The sequence below is a fragment of the Aethalodelphis obliquidens genome, unplaced genomic scaffold (assembly GCF_003676395.1).
Source record: "Aethalodelphis obliquidens isolate GAN/ISIS:26980383/991018 unplaced genomic scaffold, ASM367639v1 scaffold44, whole genome shotgun sequence".
NCBI lineage: Eukaryota > Metazoa > Chordata > Mammalia > Artiodactyla > Delphinidae > Aethalodelphis > Aethalodelphis obliquidens.
Window position 1 is genome coordinate 15,565,819 of NW_020837988.1, and position 24,665 is coordinate 15,590,483.

Consider the following 24,665-nt stretch of genomic DNA (forward strand, 5'->3'; position numbering starts at 1 on the left):
CTCTAAAGCTGATATTTTCTATCTATAAATGTTACATATCCTGGGGTTACATCAAGGGGATCAATGTTAGCATGTAAATTCACTGGGTAAAAGGATTACCTGTTAGAAAAGGCAATTAGCAGTGCTTTGTATTTGTTTGTTTTTAAATCCTACTCCTTACAAAAAGAAATTTAAAAGACTATCAGCTTTACTTTCTTTTAAGAAAATGTTAATTTGATCAAAAGTTTGAAATTATGGAAACCCTAGTTTTCTTATAACAAGAATATATATATATATGTATGTATGTATGTATTAACATCTTTCTTCTTTAGTACTTCTCCAATTTAAAATTATTTAGTAAGATTAGGAACAAAAATGTACGATATAATCTGGCAAATTCATATACTGAATTTTAAAAGAGTAACATTTAGTTCTCACTTACAAAGAGAGTAATAGGATATTATTATATTTTAAGTAATCTAGCACCATTTAGTTTGGGGCATTTTGTTGTAAGACAAGAGTCAGAAAAGGGAAACTTTCCATAGTATGATTAAAAAAAAAGTGTGTTATTTTCTGAAATGTACTCTAGCATATCAAAAATACACAGAAAGTACTCAACCAAAGAAAAGCTGAGGAACGACTAGGGGAAGAGGGAGGGGAAGGATAGGAATCTAAAAGTAATTAAATATTCTTCCCCAATGGAAATTTGTCTGACTAGGCTTATTTTTCAAGTGGCCATTTTTGGCAGTTTTTGCTTCTTCTGATGCTTAATTTCATCAGCATCTTTATGTCTTTCTGAAAAGAAAAAACTTTCCAGCACTGAGGCAGAGCAGCGTTAGAACACAGGAGGCACTGGGATCAAGAAACCAGGCTTTGAGTCTGAGCTCCATGATGCCCCCTCTCCGGCCTTGTGGGCCTGCACCATCACGGCAGTGGACTGGAAGTTTTAAAGGGAGCTCCCTAGATTTGGATGCCTCCAAAGAGAAGCTAAGCAAACGTAGCTTTGACCCAACCCCCCATCCCACCAAAGCAGCTCCACACTGTCCTTTTTCACATATCAAGATTCCACGGGTAGTGCAGTGATTAAGAATCCGCCTGCCAAGGCAGGGGACACAGGTTCAAGCCCTGGTCCAGGAGGATCCCACATGCCGTGGAGCAACTAAACCCATGCGCCCACAACTACTGAGTCTGCGCTCTAGAGCCCACGTGCTGCAACTACCGAAGCCTGGGTGCCTAGTGCCCATGCTCCCCAACAAGAGAAGCCACCACAATGAGAAGCCCACACACCACAACGAAGAGCAGCCCCTGCTCGCTGCAACTAGAGAAAGCCCGTGCACAGCAACGAAGACCCAACGCAGCCTAAATAAATAAATAGACAAACTATATATATATATATTTATATATATATTCCACAGGACAGTCCAGTGCATAAGACTCCATGCTTCCAATGCAGGGGGCACAGGTGTGATCCCTGGTTGGGGAATTAAGATCTCACATGCCACACAGTGCAGCCAAAAAAAAAGATTCCATGTAATATTTCATTTGGTAAAATAAAGGTGATGCTGTTTCTAAAAAAAGAAAACAAATTTAGAAACCTATGGTCTAAACAGATTACCGTTAAGTCATTTCGTACTCTCACACACTATAAATCTATAGTCCTCTGCCCTTTTAACTTTTTGATTTTTGTGCTTTTCAAAGTAGAGACCAATTTCTCCATCGTGGTATAAAAAATAGAGGAAAATAAAGGAGGCAAAAATTATGAATCAAAGAAAGTGGCAAAGTCCTCGCCAACTAAGAAAACTTTCTGTGTGTCACTGAAAGCACTCCCTCAACGTCACGTCAGGCTCTAAGGCCATTCCTTACGGTTCAGCAGGCAAGGCAGAGGCTCTGCCATGTCCTTTATATGTTCAACTTTCAACTAAGCATCCAAGGGATTAATGTACTATAAATACAGAAACTTAAATAGAAGGCTGGAAAAAACTTATCCACTAAAGTGTTAGTCTTTTTTCTTTTTTTAAGTGTTAGTCTTTTACTCTAAGTGGATCTATATTTAGACTTTCAATAATTTTATCCTAGAAAATTAGAAAAGAGTATCATACAAGAGTATACTAACTACTTTGGACTTCCCTGGTGGTGCAGTGGTTGAGAATCCGCCTGCCAATGCAGGGGACACGGGTTTGAGCCCTGGTCCGGGAAGACCCCACATGCCGCGGAGCAACTAAGCCCCTGAGCCACAACTACTGAGCCTGCGCTCTAGCGGCCGCAAGCCACAACTACTGAAGCCCGCGCGCCTAGACCCCACACTCCCCCACAAGAGAAGCCACTGCAATGAGAAGCCTGCACACTGCAACAGAGTAGCCCCTGCTCGCCGCAACTAGAGAAAGCCTGCGCGTAGCAACGCAGCCCCCCCCCCCACAAAAAAGAGTATACTAACTACTTCAGATACAATTATTTCTGTGGATAGCTTTATATGAAGTTTTTCCTACCATAAAGTTCTTAATATGCTGTTTTGGGGAGTTAAAGAAATCGAGTAATACCTATTAATGCTTTAATAATGCAAAAGTAAAACAATCAGTTTACTTTGTGTTTGTGGGGAGAGGAGAGGAAAGGGGGTATAGAACAAAACTCAAAAATAAACAATAGAACAACCTTCTATTTTCTTTGAATTTTTCTTTCTTTTTTTACCCAAATAAATGTTCTGATTCCAGATGGGGCTTGGAAGTCATCCCCACAAAGCGAAAAGCAATCAAAAGACCTTACTATGGAGGGTAACAGTAGCATTTTCGTATTTCATAATGTTACCACAACACTGAAGTGTACTACTTTTCAGTTTAACACTGAAGTTTTGAAGCACTCTCTAAAATCTGTTTGGTGCCTGATATAAGCCTCCTTAATTTAAGTTCAAGGGAGTTAATAACATTTTGCTAATTCACTATTATTTGTAGCCTGAAATTCATCAGTATGATTTCATATCAGTTAGCAAGCAAAATCTTTCAAAGAAAGGTGGAAGTGCTTTAAGAATTTCCCCTCAAGGATGAAGAGGTCACAACAACTTTGCACACCCCCTCCCCAGTGTGTCTGTCAACTGGGAAACAGCTCCTGCCCAGATGGCTCCACAGAAGGTGCTCAGGAGTCAGGACTCCCGCCTTGGTGAGGAAACAAAGAATAGGAGGGCACCACTGCGAACCACAGCTGAACCGGCACAGAACTCAGAAAAACGAGACTGTCCCCTTCACTTGCTCTGTGACTCCATCTGGTAGACAAATGTGAAAAGAGAACCAATCTACACCCGTCAGGACTCAAAACAGCTTGCCAAATGTGTCAAGGAGGTGCATGGTCCTGACTTCAACCCCTCACTGCTTCAAAAGGCTACAGTGGGGGCTTCCCTGGTGGCGCAGTGGTTGAGGGTCTGCCTGCCGATACAGGGGACACGGGTTTGTGCCCCAGTCCGGGAAGATCCCACATGCCGCGGAGCGGCTGGGCCCGTGAGCCATGGCCGCTGAGCCCGCGCATTCGGAGCCTGTGCTCCCCAACGGGGGAGGACGCAAAAAAAGGAGGGACCCCCGCCAACCAAAAAAAAAAAAAAAAAAAAAAAGGCTACAGTGAGCACAACCCCACCTGCAGTCACTACAGTATTCGACACCAGCGTTCTCTTTAAGATCAGCCTGAAAGCTGGATACTGAGACTAGGTAAAATCTGTATAAGTCTCTGCACAGGAACTACTTCCTCAAGGTTGACCAAGGTTGTCCCCTCGTAGAGTCAGCTGGTTTGGAGCGGGCAGTGCACACAAGCTGCGGCACAGGCTCCGAGGATAGCTGAAGGGTATTTGAAAGAGATGCAGGAACTGTTCCTATACCCTTAGGTACTCTGAGTCTCAATATAATAAGGACATTTCTCACCGTTTTTCTAACTGGTCAGAATAACATGTGGTTTCCTTCTCTCAAGTGCTCCCTGGCATTCGCTGCAGCGTGCTATTCGTCCCTGCATGTCAAATGCCTGGAATGTACTTATAATAATGTAACTGCTCCTCAGAAGCATCTGGACTGCAGCTGCCTCTCACATAAGGGACGCATGAGGGGTGCCATGCACAGAGCACACATCATCCACTTTCCTACCTCTGCTAAGCCCCACTTCTCTTAATGCCACAGGAACCTTCTCTCCCCGAGTGCTGAGCACCACTGCCAATCTGCATGGAACAGCAAGAGTTCCCAGGTCCCGGATGAACAGTAGGTATAGAGCAGGAGTTGCCTTGCTCCATGCCTGAAGAATGGGTTGATGATGTAGAAATGTTTTATTTTTCCACTAAGACTTAGAAGCTAACTAAAAGTTGGCTGAAGTCCACTGCCTTTTTCCCTCCAAAGTACTATTTATAGGGAAAAAAAAACAAAACTGCTTTTATAGAAAGGAGGTAGACTGCTTTACATCAAAAGGGGCTGTTTCCTCCTTTCAGGGGTAGGACATGTCTAATGTAGTATTTGTACCTACAACAAGGAAACAATATTAAACCCAGTGGGGATCCTAACAGCAAATTAAGTCTGCATGGCCTCCAAAGCAAGTGAACCATGAACTCCAATGTTCTGAAGCTCAGAGGAGAGACAGGCAAGGCCTGACATCAGTGGAACAAAGACATTCACACCCGCTCATGTGATAACTATTCATTCTAGAGAGCCACTCTCTCACCCCGTACCCCAGGCACAGATGGGGGCCACCGTGAGTGGCATTCTGAAGAGGGGAAAGCACAGCGAGCTGGACGCTGAAGACCAAGAACTCTGAGATGGGCAAACTATGATGGGGAAGGTGAGCTCAGCACTGAGGGCCTGAACAAGTCAAACAAGTACCACCGAGGCACACCAGGCGCCCCACATTGTCTCCTTTACGACGAGGTGACTGAAGCAGCAGACAAAGCCCCACCCGGAGCTCCCCAGGGTCCCCAGACCACTGAAGAACACTCTCACATCTGGTTTCTACAGACAAGCAACAATAATTTCTGAGGCTTTACTTGTTTATTATAGCTAATTTTAGATGCTCAATGGAAGGGGATGGTTAAACCCACTGGCTTTGGATTAAGGGAAGTCTAGATTTAAATACCAGCTCAGCCATTTCTTAACTGTTACTCAAATTCTTTAAGTATCAGTTTCCTTAGCAGTAAGATGGAAAATTTATTCACTCTCCTAGGACAGTTATGAGGATTAAATGAAACAACAACAACAATGCATGTAAAGCTCTTAACACAGTGCTCAAACTACAGCTATTATTACTAAATTTTGAAAAATCAGACACTCTAATATCACTTACTTGTGGTAATTCTCCTTTTTCTCATCTCTCCAGTTTTTATTTAACTGGTGAATTTTCACAGCTACATATCTTTGTTCTGTTAGATCAAATGCCTATAAAGAAAAGGAATAAATTATATTCTGGATAATGCTAACGAGAATTACAGGCAACTGACTTGAAGCTTCTGTTTAACAGACCAACATACTCAAAGTCCAAAATGCATTATTAAACAACAACAACAGCGGACAACGCAACATACACTTGTTTCAGAGTTGCAATCATCTTTCTTGAAACTTGTGATCAGATAATTTAGAAGTCTCCAGACGCACTGGCACCAAAGGGTTTAGAAAATAAAACCAAGCATACACCACAAACAGAAAGACAGCCCATGCCTTAACAGTCACTTCTAAACAATTCTCTTTCTGGACATCACCTACCTTATTTGGGACCTTTCTTCCCTAAGCTGGCTCTCATCCCTCAGCTGACACTGGGACCTGACATTCTTCAACAGTAAGTCCTGCCACTTTTTTTTTTTTTTTTTAAGATTTTTTAATAGGCTTTATTTTTAGAGCAGTTTTAGGTTCAGAGGTCCTGCCACTTTTGAAATGCTAGGGACATAGACTATCTGCCTCCTTGAGAAAGAAACCCCCAGGATACACCTCTTTGCTAAATTTACTTAATCCCACCCCTATATACTGGATAAATAAAAAGCAATTTTGGATCGCAACAATGTCTGAAGTTAGTCACGCCAAATCGCTTCTCCAGCACTGTCCAAAGAAAGGGACATACTTTCCCCAAAGACCACCACTGCTGGCAAGTTCCACATCAGCTAGGTAGTGCTATATTATGGGGTGAAAAAAGGTAACGGATAGATTTTCGAAGATGCCTGGTGTAAATCACAATTTGAAAAAAAGTAAGTAGCATTTTACAATAGATTTCCCCAATACAAAAGAATTTACTGAGGAACTCTTTTAGAATGAATAGTTCTTCCTAGGTTTTAAAGTTCAGATTAAAAACTTACTACTCCAGTTTCAACACTATTACCACCTATCTGTCAGTTTCCACAAATGTTTGAACAGATGAAGGCAACAGGCACAGGATATACAGTCCATGAATAGCGGTGATTACCGTTCTACAGACCTTTTAAAGATGTAAGCTACCTCTAAGAAAGCACAGGATACAAGAGAGGCCTGATTATAAAAGAAACTTCTAATTTATACCAAATTTAAACCAGTATTTTTTAAATATAAAAACCATTCAATTCAAACAGAATATCTTATTTCACAGAAATGGAAACTTTTGAACTCTATTTTTCTTACAGAGTCTGAATGAAGTCCACCTGTATGCATGTATCCATCATGGCCATAAGAGAATCATTTCAAGCTATTAAAAGCCAGATTAAATACCACCTAATTTGTAAGAGCACTAATGAACTACAAGTGTCATTTTCTCCAATTACCAAACCCTATTTCTGAATCCAAGGCACTGTGATCCACCACTAATCTAAGAAGGGCTCCTGGAGAGCGGAGAACAGCAAAAGAATAACTACATTAATGAACACATCATTGTCAGAGGCATTCAGATTTCAGAAGTGTTAAAATGTTTGAAGGATACATTAGGAAAAAATATGAAGAAATCACTAACAAGTAACTGGGAAGCCCCAAGAACCAATTTTGATGATTTTAAAAACGGAATAGTCCCACTTCTGGGAATATAGCCAAAAGAACTGAAAGCAGGGTCTCAAAGAGATATATTTGCATATGCATGTTCAAAGCAGCACTATTCACAACAGACCAGAGGAGGAAGCAACCCAAATGTCCACTGACAGATGAATGGATAAAGAAAATGAAGTATATACATACAACTGAGGGTTATTCAGCCTTAAAAAGAAGAAAATCTTGTCACATGCTTCAACATGGATGAACTTTGAGAACATTATGCTAAGTGAAATAAACCAGTCACAAAAAGACAGACACTGTGTGAGTCCACTTGTATGAGTTAACTAAAAGTAATCAAATTAATAAAAACAGAAAGCAGAATTGTGGCTACCAGCGGCTGGGGAGAGAAGGAAAAGGAGAGCTGTTGATTAGTGGGTAGAACTTCAGTTCTGCAAGATGAAAAAGTTCTGGAGATCTGTTTCACAACAACATGAATATACCTACTACTACTGAACTATACACTTAAAAAATGTTAAATTGGTAAATTTTATGCTATGTGTTCTTTATCACAATCAAAAAAGTTACCAAAAATAAAAAATAAACTAAGTATATGACTCAAGAATGAACACAAAGAAAGCAGAAAGAAAGAAGGAAGGTTTGAAAGCAGAAGTTAATGAAATAGACAACAAATCAAATAGTAGATCCGATCAACAAAAATAAAAAGTTAATCTCCAGAGGAAAAAAGAAACATTGACTAATCTCTGGCCTATCAGTCAAGAGATACAAAAATAAACATTTCATAAGAGAAGAGAAATAACTAAGGTATGCACGATATTTTTAAATCAAGATGAAATAGGATGATTTTTCAGAAAAAATGAATTACCAAAACTGACTTAAGGAGGGGGAAAAATCTGAATAGCTCGATATTTGTAGAAGGAATTGAAAAGGTTGTCAAATAGTTTTCCTCTAAAATGACACCCACCCAGGTGATTTTATGATTTAGCTCTAACAAACTTTCAAGTAGCCAACATGTAATGCAAAGCATTCCAGAACATGGGAAAGGGTAATTTCACAACTCATTCTAGGATAACTATGACATCAAAGCTAGACAATGCTGCTTGCACATAGAAGACAACTATAAGCCAGTCCCACTTACGATCACAGATTAAAAATACGAGCAGAATATTAGAAAATCAAACCCAGCAGTACACTAGAAATATGCTTATAGTTCTGGAAATGGAAAGTGATGATGTTTCACAACATTGTGATTGTACTTAATGCCACTGAACTGTACACTTAAAAATGGTTAAAATGGCAAATTTTGTGTATACATCATCACAAGAAAAAATTAACATTAAAAAAAGGGAAAACAGTAGAACTAGTTTTTATCTGAAATAAAAACTAATTATTTTACTCAAAAGATTTCCTATATAAAAACTCATATGGGCATAATATAAATCATTAACAGTGAAGGTTACACCTTAGAAAAGAGAGAATTACCAGGGTCATGCAGTAAAGACCACTTAATAAACCAATTCAGCATTTAAAAGCCAGGTGCCAGAAACATCTAGAGAAATTCAGGGAGGCTGTGACTGGTGAACATGTTATGTATCTACAAGTATATTTAAAACAGGCCGAATTCCTCATCTAGGGAAAATCAACTGGAGGCTTCATATTAGTAGCCTGTTCTTTGCTGGCCCGACTGAAGTACTGGAAGCCAGGACAATCCTTCAGAACACCAGTGCTACTAAACACTCTGACTTAGAAGATGGGAACATTTTAAAAGCAAAAAACAGGTTTTCAAAGAATTAACTTTTTAACACATCCATTTTGTAAAAACAAAACAAAAACTTATGAGAATAAAAGTAACACTCATCTCTAACAAATACAGATGAGGCAGAAAGATTCCATTATCCAGAAATGAGTGTTGTTTTCCCTTCCTGTTTTTTCTTTTAAAATCTGTAATTATTTACTTTTCAAACTTGAAAACAGGGTAAAATATTGAATCCTGCTTTAGTCAACAAGTTTACTGGAAGTAGTTCTCCCAAAGATACAGGTTCTTAAAAGTTTTTGGAATTTCAACCAATAGATATCAACCCAGAGTTATATCACTATTCTAAATGATCTCCAGGTTTGTAATAACCAATAATTTAACCCTCAGTCCCTGTACGAAGTTCCTCATACTTACCTTGTAAACTTCACTGAAACCTCCTCTACCCAAAAGATGTAACAACAAATATCTGTCATTTAGCGTTGGATGATCTTTAAATCTGTGGAAACAGCAGATAGATAGCAACATCCTGAGGTCAAGGACTACACAATTTTCCATGTTTGCAAAATTTCCAGAATATCTAACATGTTATACACATGATTACAGATGCTGCCAACAGTTTGGCAATCATCACAATATAGCTAATTCTGAGCCTAAAATAAGTTCTATAGTTCAAAGAGACAGCATAATTACAATGAACAGCATTAGCTGTGGAGTCATGAGACACAGGTGCCAGTCTCAGCACAGCCACAATTAGACTAGTGACCTTTGTTGACTTCCCTCCCTTTCTGCCCTGCTGTAAAGGTGGAGGGCGGGAGCGGGGAGGAGATAACACTAGATCAGGGATTTTCAAACTGTGCTACTCGGGTCCTCCAAACCATTCAAGAACCACTCGTTCCCACCATTCCACAACTACATACAATAAAATTCCAAGATAGTTTACACGGCCTTTAAGACAGATTTCATTATAAAGTGAGTCACATGTTCTACGTGCATTCATTTTCTCTCTTTAAGTCTTCATGATATAACTGTTTTCCCCATATAGGATTCCACTTCTAACAATGAGACAAAGAAATGAGAGACTCTGGCAAAAATAACTTTTCGATTATTTCTACCTAGTTCCTCATCAGCCCCACTAATATTCCTGAAATTACTTTATTTTGATTTTGAGACAGTGGCATGCCTGTGGAGAGAGGTGGTATTACTGCATGGGAGTTAGCTGTGGAGTCAGATCCACATTTCAACTCTTTGTTTGGTCACACTAGTCCCTGGACAAGTTAACTTAATTTGTCTAAGCCCGTTTCCAGATCTATGTATTGAAGATGACCTACCTCATTAGGCTATTGTGACAGTTAAGTGATAGAACACAGGAACACTTAGCGCTCTGCCTGACACAGAGAGTGTGCAGTAATGGTAGCTGCTGTTGCTTGCCACTTTACAGAAAGCAAAGTCCATGGCTCACTCTGGTCAAACAAAAATACACAAGCTGTAGCCATGCCCAAACCCCCATGTTTTAGAGTCAGAAAAATGTGGGAAAAGAAAGGATTATGGTTAGAAGCCATTTCCCACTTGCAATCTACTTTTCACAGTTTCAGCTCCTTAAATGACTTACAAACAAAGATGGGCATTTATCTATAATTAATGTGCTGAACTTAAGAGAGTCTTTCTTAAAAATCTCAACACTTAAATGGCCCATAAAGGTAATTCAGAAACCGAATGTCATCTCAACCCAGTAATCTTTCCACAACACCACACTGCCATCCCATGTTTCCCTTTAGTAAGGCTCTGAGGGTAAATCTGAATACACAGTGTATCTAAACCATTTGCGACTACAAAGTTGTATTGTTTTAGTGACCTCTACTTGTGTAAAAATGCTATAATATATGTATAGATGTATACTTAATATATAAACCTAATATATTTATATGTATTTAAACTAACGCAAATCAAAATTTTATTCATAAAACTGTATTACACCCACAACAGAGCTAAATACACAGTGGAATGGTTTACCAAATTTACATTAAGCAAAAATATCATTCTAGACCATTCATGTCAGAAAGTGCTCAGCAATCTCCAACCCAACATACTCCCAAGTTGCTTACTGTGAATTATCTTCATTATGTATCCTTTTTAGTTCCCTGATATGTAGATTTCTAACCCTTTCTAGCCTTTCCAGCTCTGCCTGGATCTCTGCTTCCTCCTAAAGTGAAAAAGAAAGAAACAGCTCAGAACACAGGAAAGTTTACCGTTTCGGAATCTCATTTCAAAAACAAAAGCAGACATTTCTCTTATGAAAAGCTAAGAAGTTTTACTTTGAAAAAGATGTTTTTAAGAACTAGAATTTTAATCATAAAAACGAGCCCACAGCAAAACAGTAAATAAAATTGAAATCATAGAAGTACAGCAGGAAAAGTGAAAGTCTTCTGTCCACCTCCAGCCATGCCCACTCCCCAGATATAATCACTGTTAAGTTTCTTGTGTAAGTTTCCAGAAATATTTTGTGTGTATACATATAAGGCATGCCATCTGTTTTTTCCTCTTTTTTAAAAAACAAAAATCACGTTCTCTATCTGGTTCTGTTCTGTAAGGAGGGATTATACTTGGTGCCTTAAGTTCCAGCGATTTAACAGGATCTGAGAAAGGGGAGGAGACGACAAACACACACCAACAGCAATTTATTAGATACTTACTTATCATCTTCAGAATAAGCAGCATCCACCAAAAAGTACAGGCTGCTGAATTTTTTTTTTTTTGCGGTACGCGGGCCTCTCACTGCTGTGGCCTCTCCCGTTGCGGAGCACGGGCTCTGGACGCGCAGGCCCAGCGGCCATGGCTCACGGGCCCAGCCGCTCCGCGGCATGTGGGATCCTCCCGGACCGGGGCACGAACCCGTGTCCCCTGCATCGGCAAGCGGACCCTCAACCACTGCACCACCAGGGAAGCCCACAGGCTGCTGAATTTAAGAGATGAGTGACCTACATCTAAGATACCTCCATGAACACTCAATAACAAATTCTGTGTAGCTGCCTTTGTGTTTCAATATGGTTGGTGCAAGACCTTCTCTTCTTAGCCAGTTTAGCAAGAGATAAGAGCTGCTATGTGATTTAAAACATCACAATAATTTAAATATCAATTTTAGAACCATCTGCTCTTATTTTATATTTAATTTTTACTAAAAACATAATCACTTGTGGAGCCGAATGAGGTATACAGAATTAAGTACTGGTACATCATTGATGGAAAAGGCACTCTCACCGGGTGGTTGGAGTTGACTTGCAACTTGAAAGATGTGAACTCCACCATTAGAATACAGGTGTGACAGAGCAACTACTGAAGATTTCCACAGGTATGTAAAGCTATTAATTTGCCCAAATGACCAAAGAGCTTCAACACCAAATGTAAACTAAAAATTGCATTTCTCCAGACAGGTTTTCTCATTACACTTACCTTTTTAAGATGACCTAATCTGAGTTTGAAGATTTCTTCTTGTTCGTGGTATTCTGCTAATGTTAACCTGGAAAATAATGATAAAAATTTCAGGAAATTGTTTGAAATCACAGTGTGCCTATTTAAAGAGAAAGGCCAAAGCATGCTATACCGTATGTTAAGTCTCTTAGTTAAAATGACCAAAAGATAGATTATCTTGCAGTCCTTTGACAAGAGAAAACTTCTGTGATTTATCAGATGTGATGTGAAGGAAGGACTTCAAAGCCAGAAGTCTAATTTATTAAAAAAATGAGAAAAATAAATGAGCTAAATTTTCACGTTACTTATGAAATGAGTTTTGTTCCATACCATACTCAGATGAAAATCCATTAGGAGAGGTAGCCAAATTATATGTCTAAAAGTTTTTATAAAGGGGATGTTAATAAGCCAACATATTTGATTATTTTTGGTAACTCTTGGACTTTGATACAAGGAGAAGAACCTAGAGGACAGAGTCCAGGATCTGGAGTCTCAGGACTAGGGTTCAAAGCACAACTCGGGCCATGTGAACTTGGGCAAGCAACTTTAACCTCAATTTCCTAAAAACGCAGCAAGTAATGATACCTATCTAAAAAAGCTGTTGTGACTATTAAAATGAGAATATGAAAGGAATCTATAATTTGTAAAATGCTATTTAACACAGTTCTCAAAGGGCTTACTTGATGGGTAATCACTCATTTCATGTTCCACCTACCCTGATCTCATCCTCATATCTCAAGAATGAGCATGTAAGAAGTGATATCTTACTCCTCCATCTTCACTCTCTTCACATTCTAGAAGCACACACATATACTTCAAAGTTTGAGGTGTCACTGTTTAGATATATTCTAAATAGCAGGAGAAAGAAGAAACAGCTATCCTATCAACCAGGAAGGGCTACAAAATAGTGTCTCTGAGGTCTGACTAAAAGAAGATAAAAAGAGCAAGAAAAGGGCTTCCCTGGTGGCGCAGTGGTTGAGAGTCCGCCTGACGATGCAGGGGATGCGGGTTCATGCCCCGGTCCGGGAAGATCCCACATGCCACAGAGCGGCTGGGCCGTGAACCATGGCTGCTGAGCCTGCGCGTCCGGAGCCTGTGCTCCGCAACGGGAGAGGCAAAAAAAGTGAGAGGCCCGCGTACAAAAAAAAAAAAAAAAAATAGCAAGAAAAAATACACCCATTAGGGCTGTTACACCTATCATTTCACAGCTGCAGAAAAACTACATCTATTACTCCATATCACACCAGTAAAAAAGGGAGGAATGGAAAATCAGAGCTTAAAGTTCTCTCTGCCTGAAATAGGTTCAATACCAGGAAAGGACAATGTAACCCACTCCAAGACTCCAGAGGACCGTTTTTGGCTTCTGGCCAAAGGAACGAGCCAAGTCACAGATACTCTAATTATTAAAGGCTAGACCAAAGGCCTTCCAGCTTGGAGTTTACACAGGACTCCAGATGGCAACTGCTTACTGACACACTACTGGCCTAGACTGAATTCTAATTATTATTCTATGGCAAAAAAACAACCTATGCCTACTTTATTACTCCTAAGCCAATGGTTTTATGCACTAGCATGAAATAATTTTCAAGTAACACTGGAAGGAGAGTCCCCACACAATAAATATAGGAGTCATGAAAGAAGACAATAATCAGATTAATGTGTACGACATTCGCCTGAAGAATTCTTCGAATCTGGGCTCCTACTTGGACTTTTTGAAAGGAAATATTTTTTACTTAGAATCTAGTTTTAAAATATTTGTGAAGTGAAGATGTTTTCCAAACTTATTCAATGTGTATACCTTTATCACAACACTTAAAGTAATTATTAGTTTATTCATCTGTTCATTTCCCCTAAATAAACTGTGAGCTCCTAAGACTGGGCTGTATCTTTCAGCTCTGTCCCCCAGTCCAGAACAGGGCCGAATATATAATAAGCATTTAACACAGACTTAATAAATGAATGTCAAAGAAAAGGTCCCCCAACATATCAGGTATGTATGGGGTGAAGATTGGTGTTAAGGCATCTTTCTCACTGGAATGAAGAAAGATACATTTCTGGGATGTCATGAACTTTTAACAATGGTGTAATATAGTATTATTATACTTGAGGTGGATTATGGGTTAATATGTTTTTGTGAACTAATATGAAAACATTAATGGCAAAAGACATATTAGTCAATAAATTACACAATATCATTATCTCTTATTTGTAGCTATCTTTAAATCCCACAGTGACAGCTTTACAAAATTTCTTTTTCCCTTGAAAAACTAATGTAGCCACAGTGGAAATACTGATTACAATACCAATGACTGTTTCTATGAAAAAATATATTTTAAATTTCAAACATTCAATTCAGAAAATGACTTCATGGCTACCATCAATTCTGTAGAGATTTTCTACACCATTATTTGTAGATCTTTTTTTCCTTTTTAATTGGAAAGCCTCTTGAAGACAGAGGTGATAGTTTAAATGTCTTTAGGGTATGCATAAGAAATATTTTAAACAGGTAAGTAATATACAGGTTTTACTTCCCGCACCAATTCTAACTGTTTAACAGTCCTGCCTAGTTGGCAAACTACAACCTGTGGGCCATTCAGCTCACAGTCTATTTCTAGAAATAAAGTTTTACTGGAACACAGCCACATCCATTCACTTATGTACTGTCTATGGCTGCTTTCAAGCTGTAACAGTAGAGTTGAGTAGCTGCAACAGAGACCCTCTAGTGCGCAAAGCCTAAAGTGTTTATTATCTGGCCCATTAGAGAAAAAGCTTGCCAACTCCTGTCCTAGAGGAAGATTCTCTAGTGGTCAAGAATTCAAAAATCAATTAGGGAAATCTGACACGGGGCTGGAGTGAAAAAAGAAGGCATTTGTACTCTGAATATTCTACTCCTCGTATTCATGGTAGCTATGGAATAATTGTTGACTGGCAGTGAAATAGATGACTACACTGCAGTTGAAGATACTGGTGTTTTCCTTAGGTTGCCAGAACAGGAAAAAGTACTGGGAATGTCAAGATTTGGTTTACTGGGAAAATGTCCTTTTCCTAAAATAATACCTATTTTTTCTTAGGTTACACCTAAATTTGTGAGTGTTAACTAGTGTTCTTTAGACTACTAAATAGCATTCTTTAGTTGTGCATTCTTCAGTCTGAAACAGAGTCAGGTACTCTCCATAAGATGAAGCCAACATACCATAACCTGGAACCACATGTAAGCAATTATATCATTTGAATACCTAATGACTTCACATTTGTTATAGAGTGGCCAAAGATCATGACATCAAGTTAAATGACATTTTTTCTCCCTCTCATCTGAAACTCCTCATATAAGATCGTGACTAAGAAAATGAGTCAATTTTAGATGGCTTTTATATGAGTTGAGCAAATCTATTAATGTAACTAAAAAGAAAATTTAAGCTCTAGAAATCTCCACAATCTATCACTTTTTCCAGTGGCACTCAATAGGAGGTTTGTATCTCAGGGGAGAATATGGTATCTCAGTTCACATTAATAAAGAACATACGTTTCATTCTCAGCTCCGTTGGTTTTGCTTTTCCGCTGTTTCTGCTCATTGGTTGCTGGAGGGGCCTGTCCCATGGCAGGAGGTTTCCGCTTTGCTAACATTTTTCGTTGTCTTTCTATCTCTTCCCTCTGTGAATTTATCCTTTCCTGTTGCCTAGAGATACAAAAGATGTTGCACAGAGGAAGAAGGTCAAAATTTTTTGAACATGGCTGTGGAATAAACATAAATATATTTGTTACCTGCATATTCGATAGACTCCAGAAAAAATAAACCCCTTTAAGTAAAGATTTGACTTTAACTTCAGGTTGGAAAAGCCAAACATTTGGTGATAGAACTATTTTTCGGAATGAATCTGTACTTTTAAGACACTAATTATGGTAATTCTCAGAGTAGGAAAGTGGGCAGGAAGAAACAATATCAAATTTCTATTGTGACCTTATTTTCTAACTCAAAAGGAAAAATGTTCTGATTGCTTTTTAACAGTTAAGAAAACAACTCCTGGTAATGAACCCATTAAAGTAAAGAACTGTATTTACATAAGAAAGTACAAAAGGTTCCAAGTGCCTTTTTATTTTTATTGGATTACAGTTTCCTCAAATTCTATCTAGAAAGATACCAAATTTGAAGAATGCTAAACAAAGTAAAAAAGATTTTCCTTCTAGACCTATCATTTATTCTAGTCTAAGTGAGGCATTACCACAGCCAAGTCATTCCCAGTCACTAATATGGTGAAACCTAAACTAAGTTTTTTTTGTTTGTTTGTTTTTTGTGATACGCGGGCCTCTCACTGTTGTGGCCTCTCCCGTTGCGGAGCACAGGCTCCGGACGCGCAGGCTCAGCGGCCATGGCTCACGGGCCCAGCCGCTCCGCGGCATGTGGGATCTTCCCGGACCGGGGCACGAATCCATGTCCCCTGCATCGTCAGGTGGACTCTCAACCACTGCGCCACCAGGGAAACCCTAAACTAAGTTTTTTAAGAACAAGGATGTACATTTAGAGAAAGCAAAATGAAGCCTTTCAACTAGTAAAAACTCCTCAGGAAATAGTACGCAAAATGAATTAATAAAAAACATATATAAAGACTCTTAAGATATTTAACACCATTTCCATTAGAGTATTTCCTAATAAGATGTCTAATTTTTTAATAATAACTAGTTTACAAACTAGGAGTCAATAAAAATACCAATATAAGTAATCCACTTTCTCTCACGTATCCTGCTACCTGAAAGACACTAAGGTTTATAGACTTGGCATATAAAAGTATACCAAGACCTAACAGACTGAAGTCTTTAAATCACCCAACATAGTTGACCTGACAGTCAAATGTCTTCCTTCACCTTCTCTTTCTACCATGCTTTTATCCCCCATCTCCTTTTCTCAATCCAACTTCACAGTTTTGAGGAATGATACAATCTAATTTTTTAAACCTATATTCTAAAATGAACTCTACTCGACCCTCTTCCCGGAACACTATAGTTGTCGGTCTCTAGACCTTTTCCAGATTGAGTATATCTTTCTTGGAAGAACGGCAACCAGAAAAACAAGACTATACACCCCAGAGCAGATGCCCATAGTACAATTTACCCTGCCACATCTAAAATGGCAACACCGTAAGCACGGTTAACCTGATCAGACAGAGTACCGCAAATAAATATCCATTCACTTGATAATACGATTCTCTTGGCTTCAAGATGAGCTGGGTTATTGATTAGACGTCAATTTAACAGCAGAGTAGAAATTTTAATTCAAGCGTTGCTGCTTGTGTAAGAAAATCTTTTAACTATTAGAGATATGCCTTTCCCTCCAAAATATATATATATGAATAATTCATGGCTTGAAAGAATTCTGGATTAAGACAAAGAATCCTTAGGTTAAATCACAGTCTTTCTTCTCACTTAATGAATGTCCTTGAGGAAAACATTTATCTTCTCTGAATATGAGTCTCCCAATCAAAAAAATTGGTAAAATATCTTTAAGCTCATTTCTACCCTTTCAGGGGCCTCACTGAGTTCAAGGCACTCTGAACTCTCTGAAGATAACCATATAATATATAGTTTAACTATAAACTGCCGTGTACTAGTGCAGTGCCACAACATTTTGTCTCTGAAGACTAACTGCTTTGGAAGATTGAGATTTTAGCAATTACCCTTATTAAATTAAAATAAAACTAATTTCCTAATGTTTTCAGGGAAAATCCACACATTTTTTTAAAAAAATTATTTATTTATTTATTTATGGCTGCATTGGGTCTTCATTGCTGCACACAGGCTTTCTCTAGTTACGGGGAGCAGGGGCTACCCTTTGTTGCAGTGCACGGGCTTCTCGCTGCGGTGGCTTCTCTTGTTGTGGAGCACGGGCTCTAGGCACGTAGGCTTCAGTACTTGTGGCACACGGGCTTCAGTAGTTGCGGCGTGGGCTCTACGGTGCATGGGCTTCAGTAGTTGTGGCGCGTGGGCTCTAGAGCGCAGGCTCAGTAGTTGTGGCGCGTGGGCTTAGTTGCTCCGCAGCATGTAGGATCTTCCTGGACCAGGGATAGAACCCGTGTCCCCTGCATTGGCAGGTGGATTCTTAACCACTGCGCCACGAGGGAAGTCTCAGTTCTACTATCTTTTACAAAAGTATTGATGACCTGATAAATTTATCTCATTCAAATCTAAATAACTATTTAAAAAGCCATTATTTGTAAATGATAAGAAGACCATCAGCTTTAGGTACCATTATCAGCTGAACTGTGTCACCCAAAAAGATATGTTAAAGTCCTAACCTCCAGTACCTCAGATTATGACCTTTGGAAACAGGGTCATTGAAGATTTAATTAGTTAAAATAAGGTTATACTGGAGTAGGGTAGGCCCTTAATCCAATATGACTGGTATCCTCATAAGAAAAGAAGACACAGAGACACATAGGGGAACACCATGTGAAGACGGAGGCAACTGAAGCTATGCTCACAAGCCATGGAACACCAAAGAAGGAGCCTCCCTAGTGGCCTCAGAGGGAGCATGGTCCTCAACACCTTGATTTCAAGGTGTCTGGCCTCCTGAACTGTTGAGAAAATAAATTTACGTTGTTTTAGACCACCCAGTTTATGATATTTAGTGACAGTAGCCCTAGGAAACGATTACAGGCAACTTCAATAGCAAAATTGTATCATAACTAGTAGGAGAGGTATTAAAAAAAAAATGCACATATTTTCAGACATTATTTTAACCAAAATAATTTTAGTGGTGATCTACAGAGAGCGTCTAAATATCCAAGATAACAATTTTTAAAGATTCCCAGGATTTCATATGTTCCATGTGTACTAGAAACTGTAAAATGGTATATACTACCCAAGGAAAATCTGGCATTTATAAAATCAACAAAAAGAGTTGTCTCTCCAAATATCATATGATATCACTTATATGTGGAATCTAAAAAATGATACAAATGAACTTATTTACAAAACAGAAACAGACTCACAGACACAGAATGGAAACTTAGGTTACCAGAGGGGAAGGACAGGGGGATAAATTTGGAATTTGAGATGAACAGATACACATTACTATATATAAAATAGATAAACAACAAGGACCTACAGTATAGCGGAGGGAGCTATATTCAATATCTTGCAATAACCTATAATGGAAAAGAATCTGAAAAAGAATACATATATATATGTATAACTGAATCACTTTGCTGCACACCCAGAATATTGTAAATCAACTATACTTCAATAAAATATTAAAATTAAAACAAAAGAATTGTCTCTCATTATGGATCATGTGACCAAGAATCAGATGGTTCAGGAGAAATGACTTTAAAATGGAATGCTATGATTCCTTACACACCAGAATGATTATGTGGACTATAACAATGCTATAAAGTTTAATTTACTCCCTCTGATAATCCACATCTTAAACAACCACGATTTTGTATACAGGTCAAATTCCATTACTTTAATGTGGTTTACTTTAATATAAAGAAAATCTTAATAAAAAGTTTTTATTGCCTTGCCATTGATTATTTGAGACTTTAAGACTTGTTTAAATAAAAAATTGTGTCCTGAATAACAACAGTGTTTAATATAACTACTTTCTCAGAACTATAAAATAAGCTACTTTTTCAATAGACTCAAACATATTTTTAGGAAAAATTACTAACCTGGTCAAAAAACATTACAAATCTGTTATGATCTTCCTATTAGACAGTAACTCTTCTGTTTTAGGATCTTAATAAAGATCATTCAAAACAGAGCCAAGGAACACAGTGAGAACAAAAGAACTGTGTTGAGGCTCCTACTGAGACTATATTTGATTATCTGATTAAATTTAATGTCTTGAGGTTTGCCTCTTCCTATAAAACCTAGTATTCCTGCCTTGTGTTCAGGTACCTTGCCCACCAAATTATGTGTCATGGAGTTGTCTTCTTCTTCTTTTTTTTTTTTTTTTTGCAGTACGTGGGCCTCTCACTGTTGTGGCCTCTCCCATTGCGGAGCACAGGCTCCGGATGCACAGGCTCAGCGGCCATGGCTCACGGGCCCAGCCGCTCTGCGGCATGTGGGATCTTCCCGGACTGGGGCACGAACCCGTGTCCCCTGCATCAGCAGGCGGACTCTCAACCACTGTGCCACCAGGGAAGCCCCATGGAGTTTCTTATACACAGAAAATTATCATTTGTGAGGATATCAGCTACAGCCTTTTACAACTAAAGAACTTCAATTCTGCATTAAAATTAAGAAAGGGAATTAACTGATTAAAGCACAATTTTAAAAAATAAAATACTTATAATTAACAGGTATCAGCCAGGGGACTTCCCTGGTGGTCCAGTGGTTAGGACTCGGCCCTTTCACTGCTGGGGTCCGGGTTCAATCCCCAGTCAGAGAACTGAGATCCTGCAAGCCGTGTGGCGTGCCAAAACAAACAAACAAACAAACAAACAGTTATCAGGGCTTCCCTGGTGGCGCAGTGGTTGAGAGTCCGCCTGCCGATGCAGGGAACACGGGTTCATGCCCCGGTCCGGGAAGATCCCACATGCCACGGAGCGGCTGGGCCCGTGAGCCATGGCCACTGAGCCTGCGCGTCCGGAGCCTGTGCTCCGCAACGGGAGAGGCCACAACAGTGAGAGGCCCGCGTACCACAAAAAAAAAAATACAATGTGCCACCCCTGCCCCCCGCAACCCAGTCTCAAATGGAAATGATCTATCAAATCAAAATAAATAAATAAGATACAATAAAAGGTACTACAACTTGAAGGTTTTTTTAAGTCCTGAGCTAATATTACACAGTTGGAATTCCAGGAGTTTAAACGTTAACTCTCTCCTTGGAGTAAATACTTGAATGTTTCAAACCAAAGTTATAATAAAGTGAAGGAATGCTCAAGATTCCAAGTTGCTGAGAGGCACAGGCAGTGGGGCTGGTCACCAGCCTGACCGATGGCTCAGTCCTTGCCTCCAAGGAGGTGATTATCTCTGCTGACTGGATACTCTCCCCTTAAATGGCCCCAGGGACATGTCCTATAAGTTCTTCCTAAGCTTTATTTTGTTTTATACCTAACTCAGGAAATCCTTCCTTGGGTCTTTGCCTATTTCATTTTCCTGTGGACCCAGAATAAATGCTGACTGTGGGTGTACTCCTCATGAAAATCAATTACATAATTAAAAGGATATCAAGTCAGGTCCAGATTTTTCTTTCTTAGCTTTGTTGATTCTGATTCTTTTAAGCTTTATTGTAGAACTTGTTTTTTATTCATCTGATTATTTGTCATTTTTTTCCCAGGACTTTATCTCATTCCCTACATTTCTTAACACATGTGGTGACAAAAACTGAACAAAATGACTGCCACTACTAAGATATTAATGACTACAATTACAAAAAATTTTTTAAGTCCAAACCAACTTTTCAGTTCTCAACTTAATCATCACAATTCACTTACTTGATAAGGTTCTGGAAAGCATAACCGTCTGTCCACTGTTCAGTGAACGAGGCCCCATGTCGGACAGTGGTAAAGTGGCCCAATCTCAAGCGATCTTGCATGCTTTTATCTCTACATGCCATCTTCTCTTGTTTTGACTTAGGGGAAAACGACAAATAGAAAATAATTTTATTTTCCTATGAGAACTCATAGCATTATGTTTATTTTTTGTACTATACTGCTCAAAGTTTAGGACAACTGGCTAAATCTACATTGACTTCAGGAAGTACCCTAAAGCTATAAATGTTCTATATAACCCATAAATGTTCTATGTTAACATATACCTTGTTATTTCTCTTATAAATGTGGAAAAAAGTTATTTCCTTTCTATAAAATTAATGGATTAAGAGATGAAGCAAAGTTCTCCACAGTATCTTTGACATCAATAAAATAATTCATTTCACTTTTATCAGTGTTCCCTGTCTTTTTAACAGCATTTCAAAGACTTCAGCAAAAATAACTGCTAGTCTGGGACTTCCCTGGCGGTCCAGTGGTTAAGCCTCCAGGCTCCCAAAGCAGGGGGCCCAGGTTTGATCCCTTGTCGGGGATCTAAGATCCCAAATGCCGCAACTAAGATCCCACATACCACAACAAGCCGCAACAACGAAGACCCAGCACAGCCAAAATAAATTAAAAAAAAATTTTTTTTTAAAAAAAAACACTTGTCTGTCTCAAACCTCTAGCTTGTAATAATTTCATTAGGAAGTACTGTCATCTTAAAACTTTCACTATAAGATAAATAAGTACTGGAGATGTAGTATTTTAAAAGTTTTCAATAAATAGTTACTTATATCTATTAAAAGCAAGTTGCAACTAATCAGTTACTATAATAAAGGAGACATCAGCCAATTAAAGTAATCATATACAAGTAAATACCAACTTAGTTTTTTAAAGCACAAAGCACTGAATTATCACATTATTATATACTTAAGTTACTCCAAATACCATATCTGAAATAGACATAAAACTATTGCTAAACGTCTGTAATAGCAACAGGACACACGCTTTAATTAATAGGACGAATGTAAGAATTTTGGAGAGCAATACCCTGAATAAACTCAACTAGGACAAGCTGCCCCTGTCCAACCAACACCATACTCAAAGCAAAGCACAATCAGAAAAAATATCCCAAATTATCACTCTGGATACTTGGTTCAGTGTCCACACAAGAAAGAATTCTAACTGTCAAATCATGAGAAGTCTTTTCCTAAGAAGCCCTACTCTGAAATATTTTCATTTCAGGTAAAGAGTATAGAAGCCACAATAATGAAACATACTAAGCATCTTGGGGTACAGAGTTCAGGCCACCACTAATCACTTACCTTTTCTATAAGGAGTTTCTTGCTCATTGTCACACATCGATTTAATCGTTCTTTGTATTTCTCTAGCATCTTTTGCTGTTCATCAATCTGCCGTCTCAAATCACAGTTGGCCTTCAATGGAAAAAAATTTTTTTAATTAGCTCCAAGGAAGATAGATTAATACAAAAGCAGTTTCTAGGGAGTCTGAAAATCATTTGTTGTTAAATTATAAGCAAAATTAAGGTTCAAAGAGGTAAGAGTAACTATGTCTTTTTAAAAAAGAAGGTAAGTACTTCATTCCTTGATTCTCTTTCAATAAACTTATCATTTATTAAAGATGAATTCTGTTACTAGAAGTGGGCATGTTTTTCTACTGATCATTTTATTCCTCCCCAAAGCCAGTTACAGATAAATCTAGTACATCACACATATTTAAATTGTCACAAAATAAAAGAAAAATCCTACAATGAATGAGATGTTTAAAATTCATATGAAGAGCAGTTTTTAGCACTTACAGATTAAATACTTCCAAAGGGTGATTAAGCACTACCAAAAAATTACAGAATTTTTTTTTAAAAAACTACATAATGTTCTTTATGTTCAATTGTTCTTTGTTTTTCTGCTCTTGTTTCCAAAGAAGAGGAGACATGGATTTATATAAATGTTCCTTACCAGAGAAGCCAGGCACACCCATGCCCGCCTAAGACAGAACTAACAAAGAAGTTGAATACAGCATCTTGGTTCAAGAACACCAGAATGTAAATACACAGTTACTTTAGCTGTGGTCAGAAGGGCTAAATACTTTGAAAAATTCAAGCCTCCTACAATAACAGAGAAGGGAAGAACCACTAACCCAAGGTCAACTTTGACTTGCAACTCCTGAATTTATTCTTGTGTTAAACAAAAGATATCTACTCTTTTGGCAAATAAATGATACTTTATAATAACTTGCTTGAATTATGAAAAAAATACAGCATTTCCCAATCAAATGATATAAGTGTTTCTGAAACAGTAAAAAGCACAAATGGAAGATACTACAGCACACTCAATTTGTGAGACGTTTCAGCTTCATTTTAAAGTGACCACTGTACAACAGCTTCCATCTCCAAATTTCTACTCTCCTCATAAACATAATTTCTTCTCATTAGTTCTTCTAACAGAGCCCTAGAGTTCTATGCACCACATTACCGAAGGCTAAGTACAAGTACATTTGGGTAAATGTGACTAATTCATACTTAAAAATCTACAAGGCAAAGATCATGTAATGTTGGGACTTCCCTGGTGATCCAGTGGTTGGGACTCTGCACTCCCAATGCGGGGGGGCCTGGGTTCGATCCCTGGCCAGGGAACTAGATCCCGCATGCATGCCGCAACTAAGAGCCCACATGCTGCAACTAAGAGTCCGCATGCTGCAACTAAGAGCCCGCATGCCACAACAAAGATCCCACATACAGTGTGTCACAGCTAAGACCCGGCGCAGCCAGATAAATAAATAAATAAACATTAAAAAAACAACAACAACAAAGATCATGTAATGTTTATATGAAATTCAATCTACTTTTGGAAGGTGAGCATTGAAATCTGTAATCAAATTTATGGCATCAATCAATCTCTGGCAGCTTATTTAAACTTTTAAGAACTCAATTTCTGTGGTTTCTAACACTAACGATTTTGTATTCAGGTTTAAAATAGCACCTGGCTAGCAGCTCCTGATGCAGCCTTACCCAAACATCTAACTAAA

General features: G+C 38.5%; 1 protein-coding gene across 8 annotated transcripts in view; it reads right to left on the bottom strand.

Annotated features, from left to right (window-relative positions):
• Positions 1-24,665, bottom strand: part of TLK2 (tousled like kinase 2) — a 103,585-nt gene that overhangs the window by 16,148 nt on the left and 62,772 nt on the right. For all 8 annotated transcript variants that reach the window (XR_003427659.1, XM_027081285.1, XM_027081284.1 and 5 more), the window contains 7 exons: positions 22,946-23,056; positions 21,585-21,721; positions 15,674-15,826; positions 12,133-12,199; positions 10,788-10,885; positions 9,100-9,181; positions 5,275-5,366 (listed from right to left, as the gene is read on the bottom strand). Coding sequence is in view for 7 of the 8 variants with exons in the window: in XM_027081285.1 (XP_026937086.1) it covers positions 5,275-5,366; positions 9,100-9,181; positions 10,788-10,885; positions 12,133-12,199; positions 15,674-15,826; positions 21,585-21,721; positions 22,946-23,056 (740 nt within the window). In the remaining variant the exon portion in view is untranslated. The remainder of the gene's footprint in view (positions 1-5,274; positions 5,367-9,099; positions 9,182-10,787; positions 10,886-12,132; positions 12,200-15,673; positions 15,827-21,584; positions 21,722-22,945; positions 23,057-24,665) is intronic.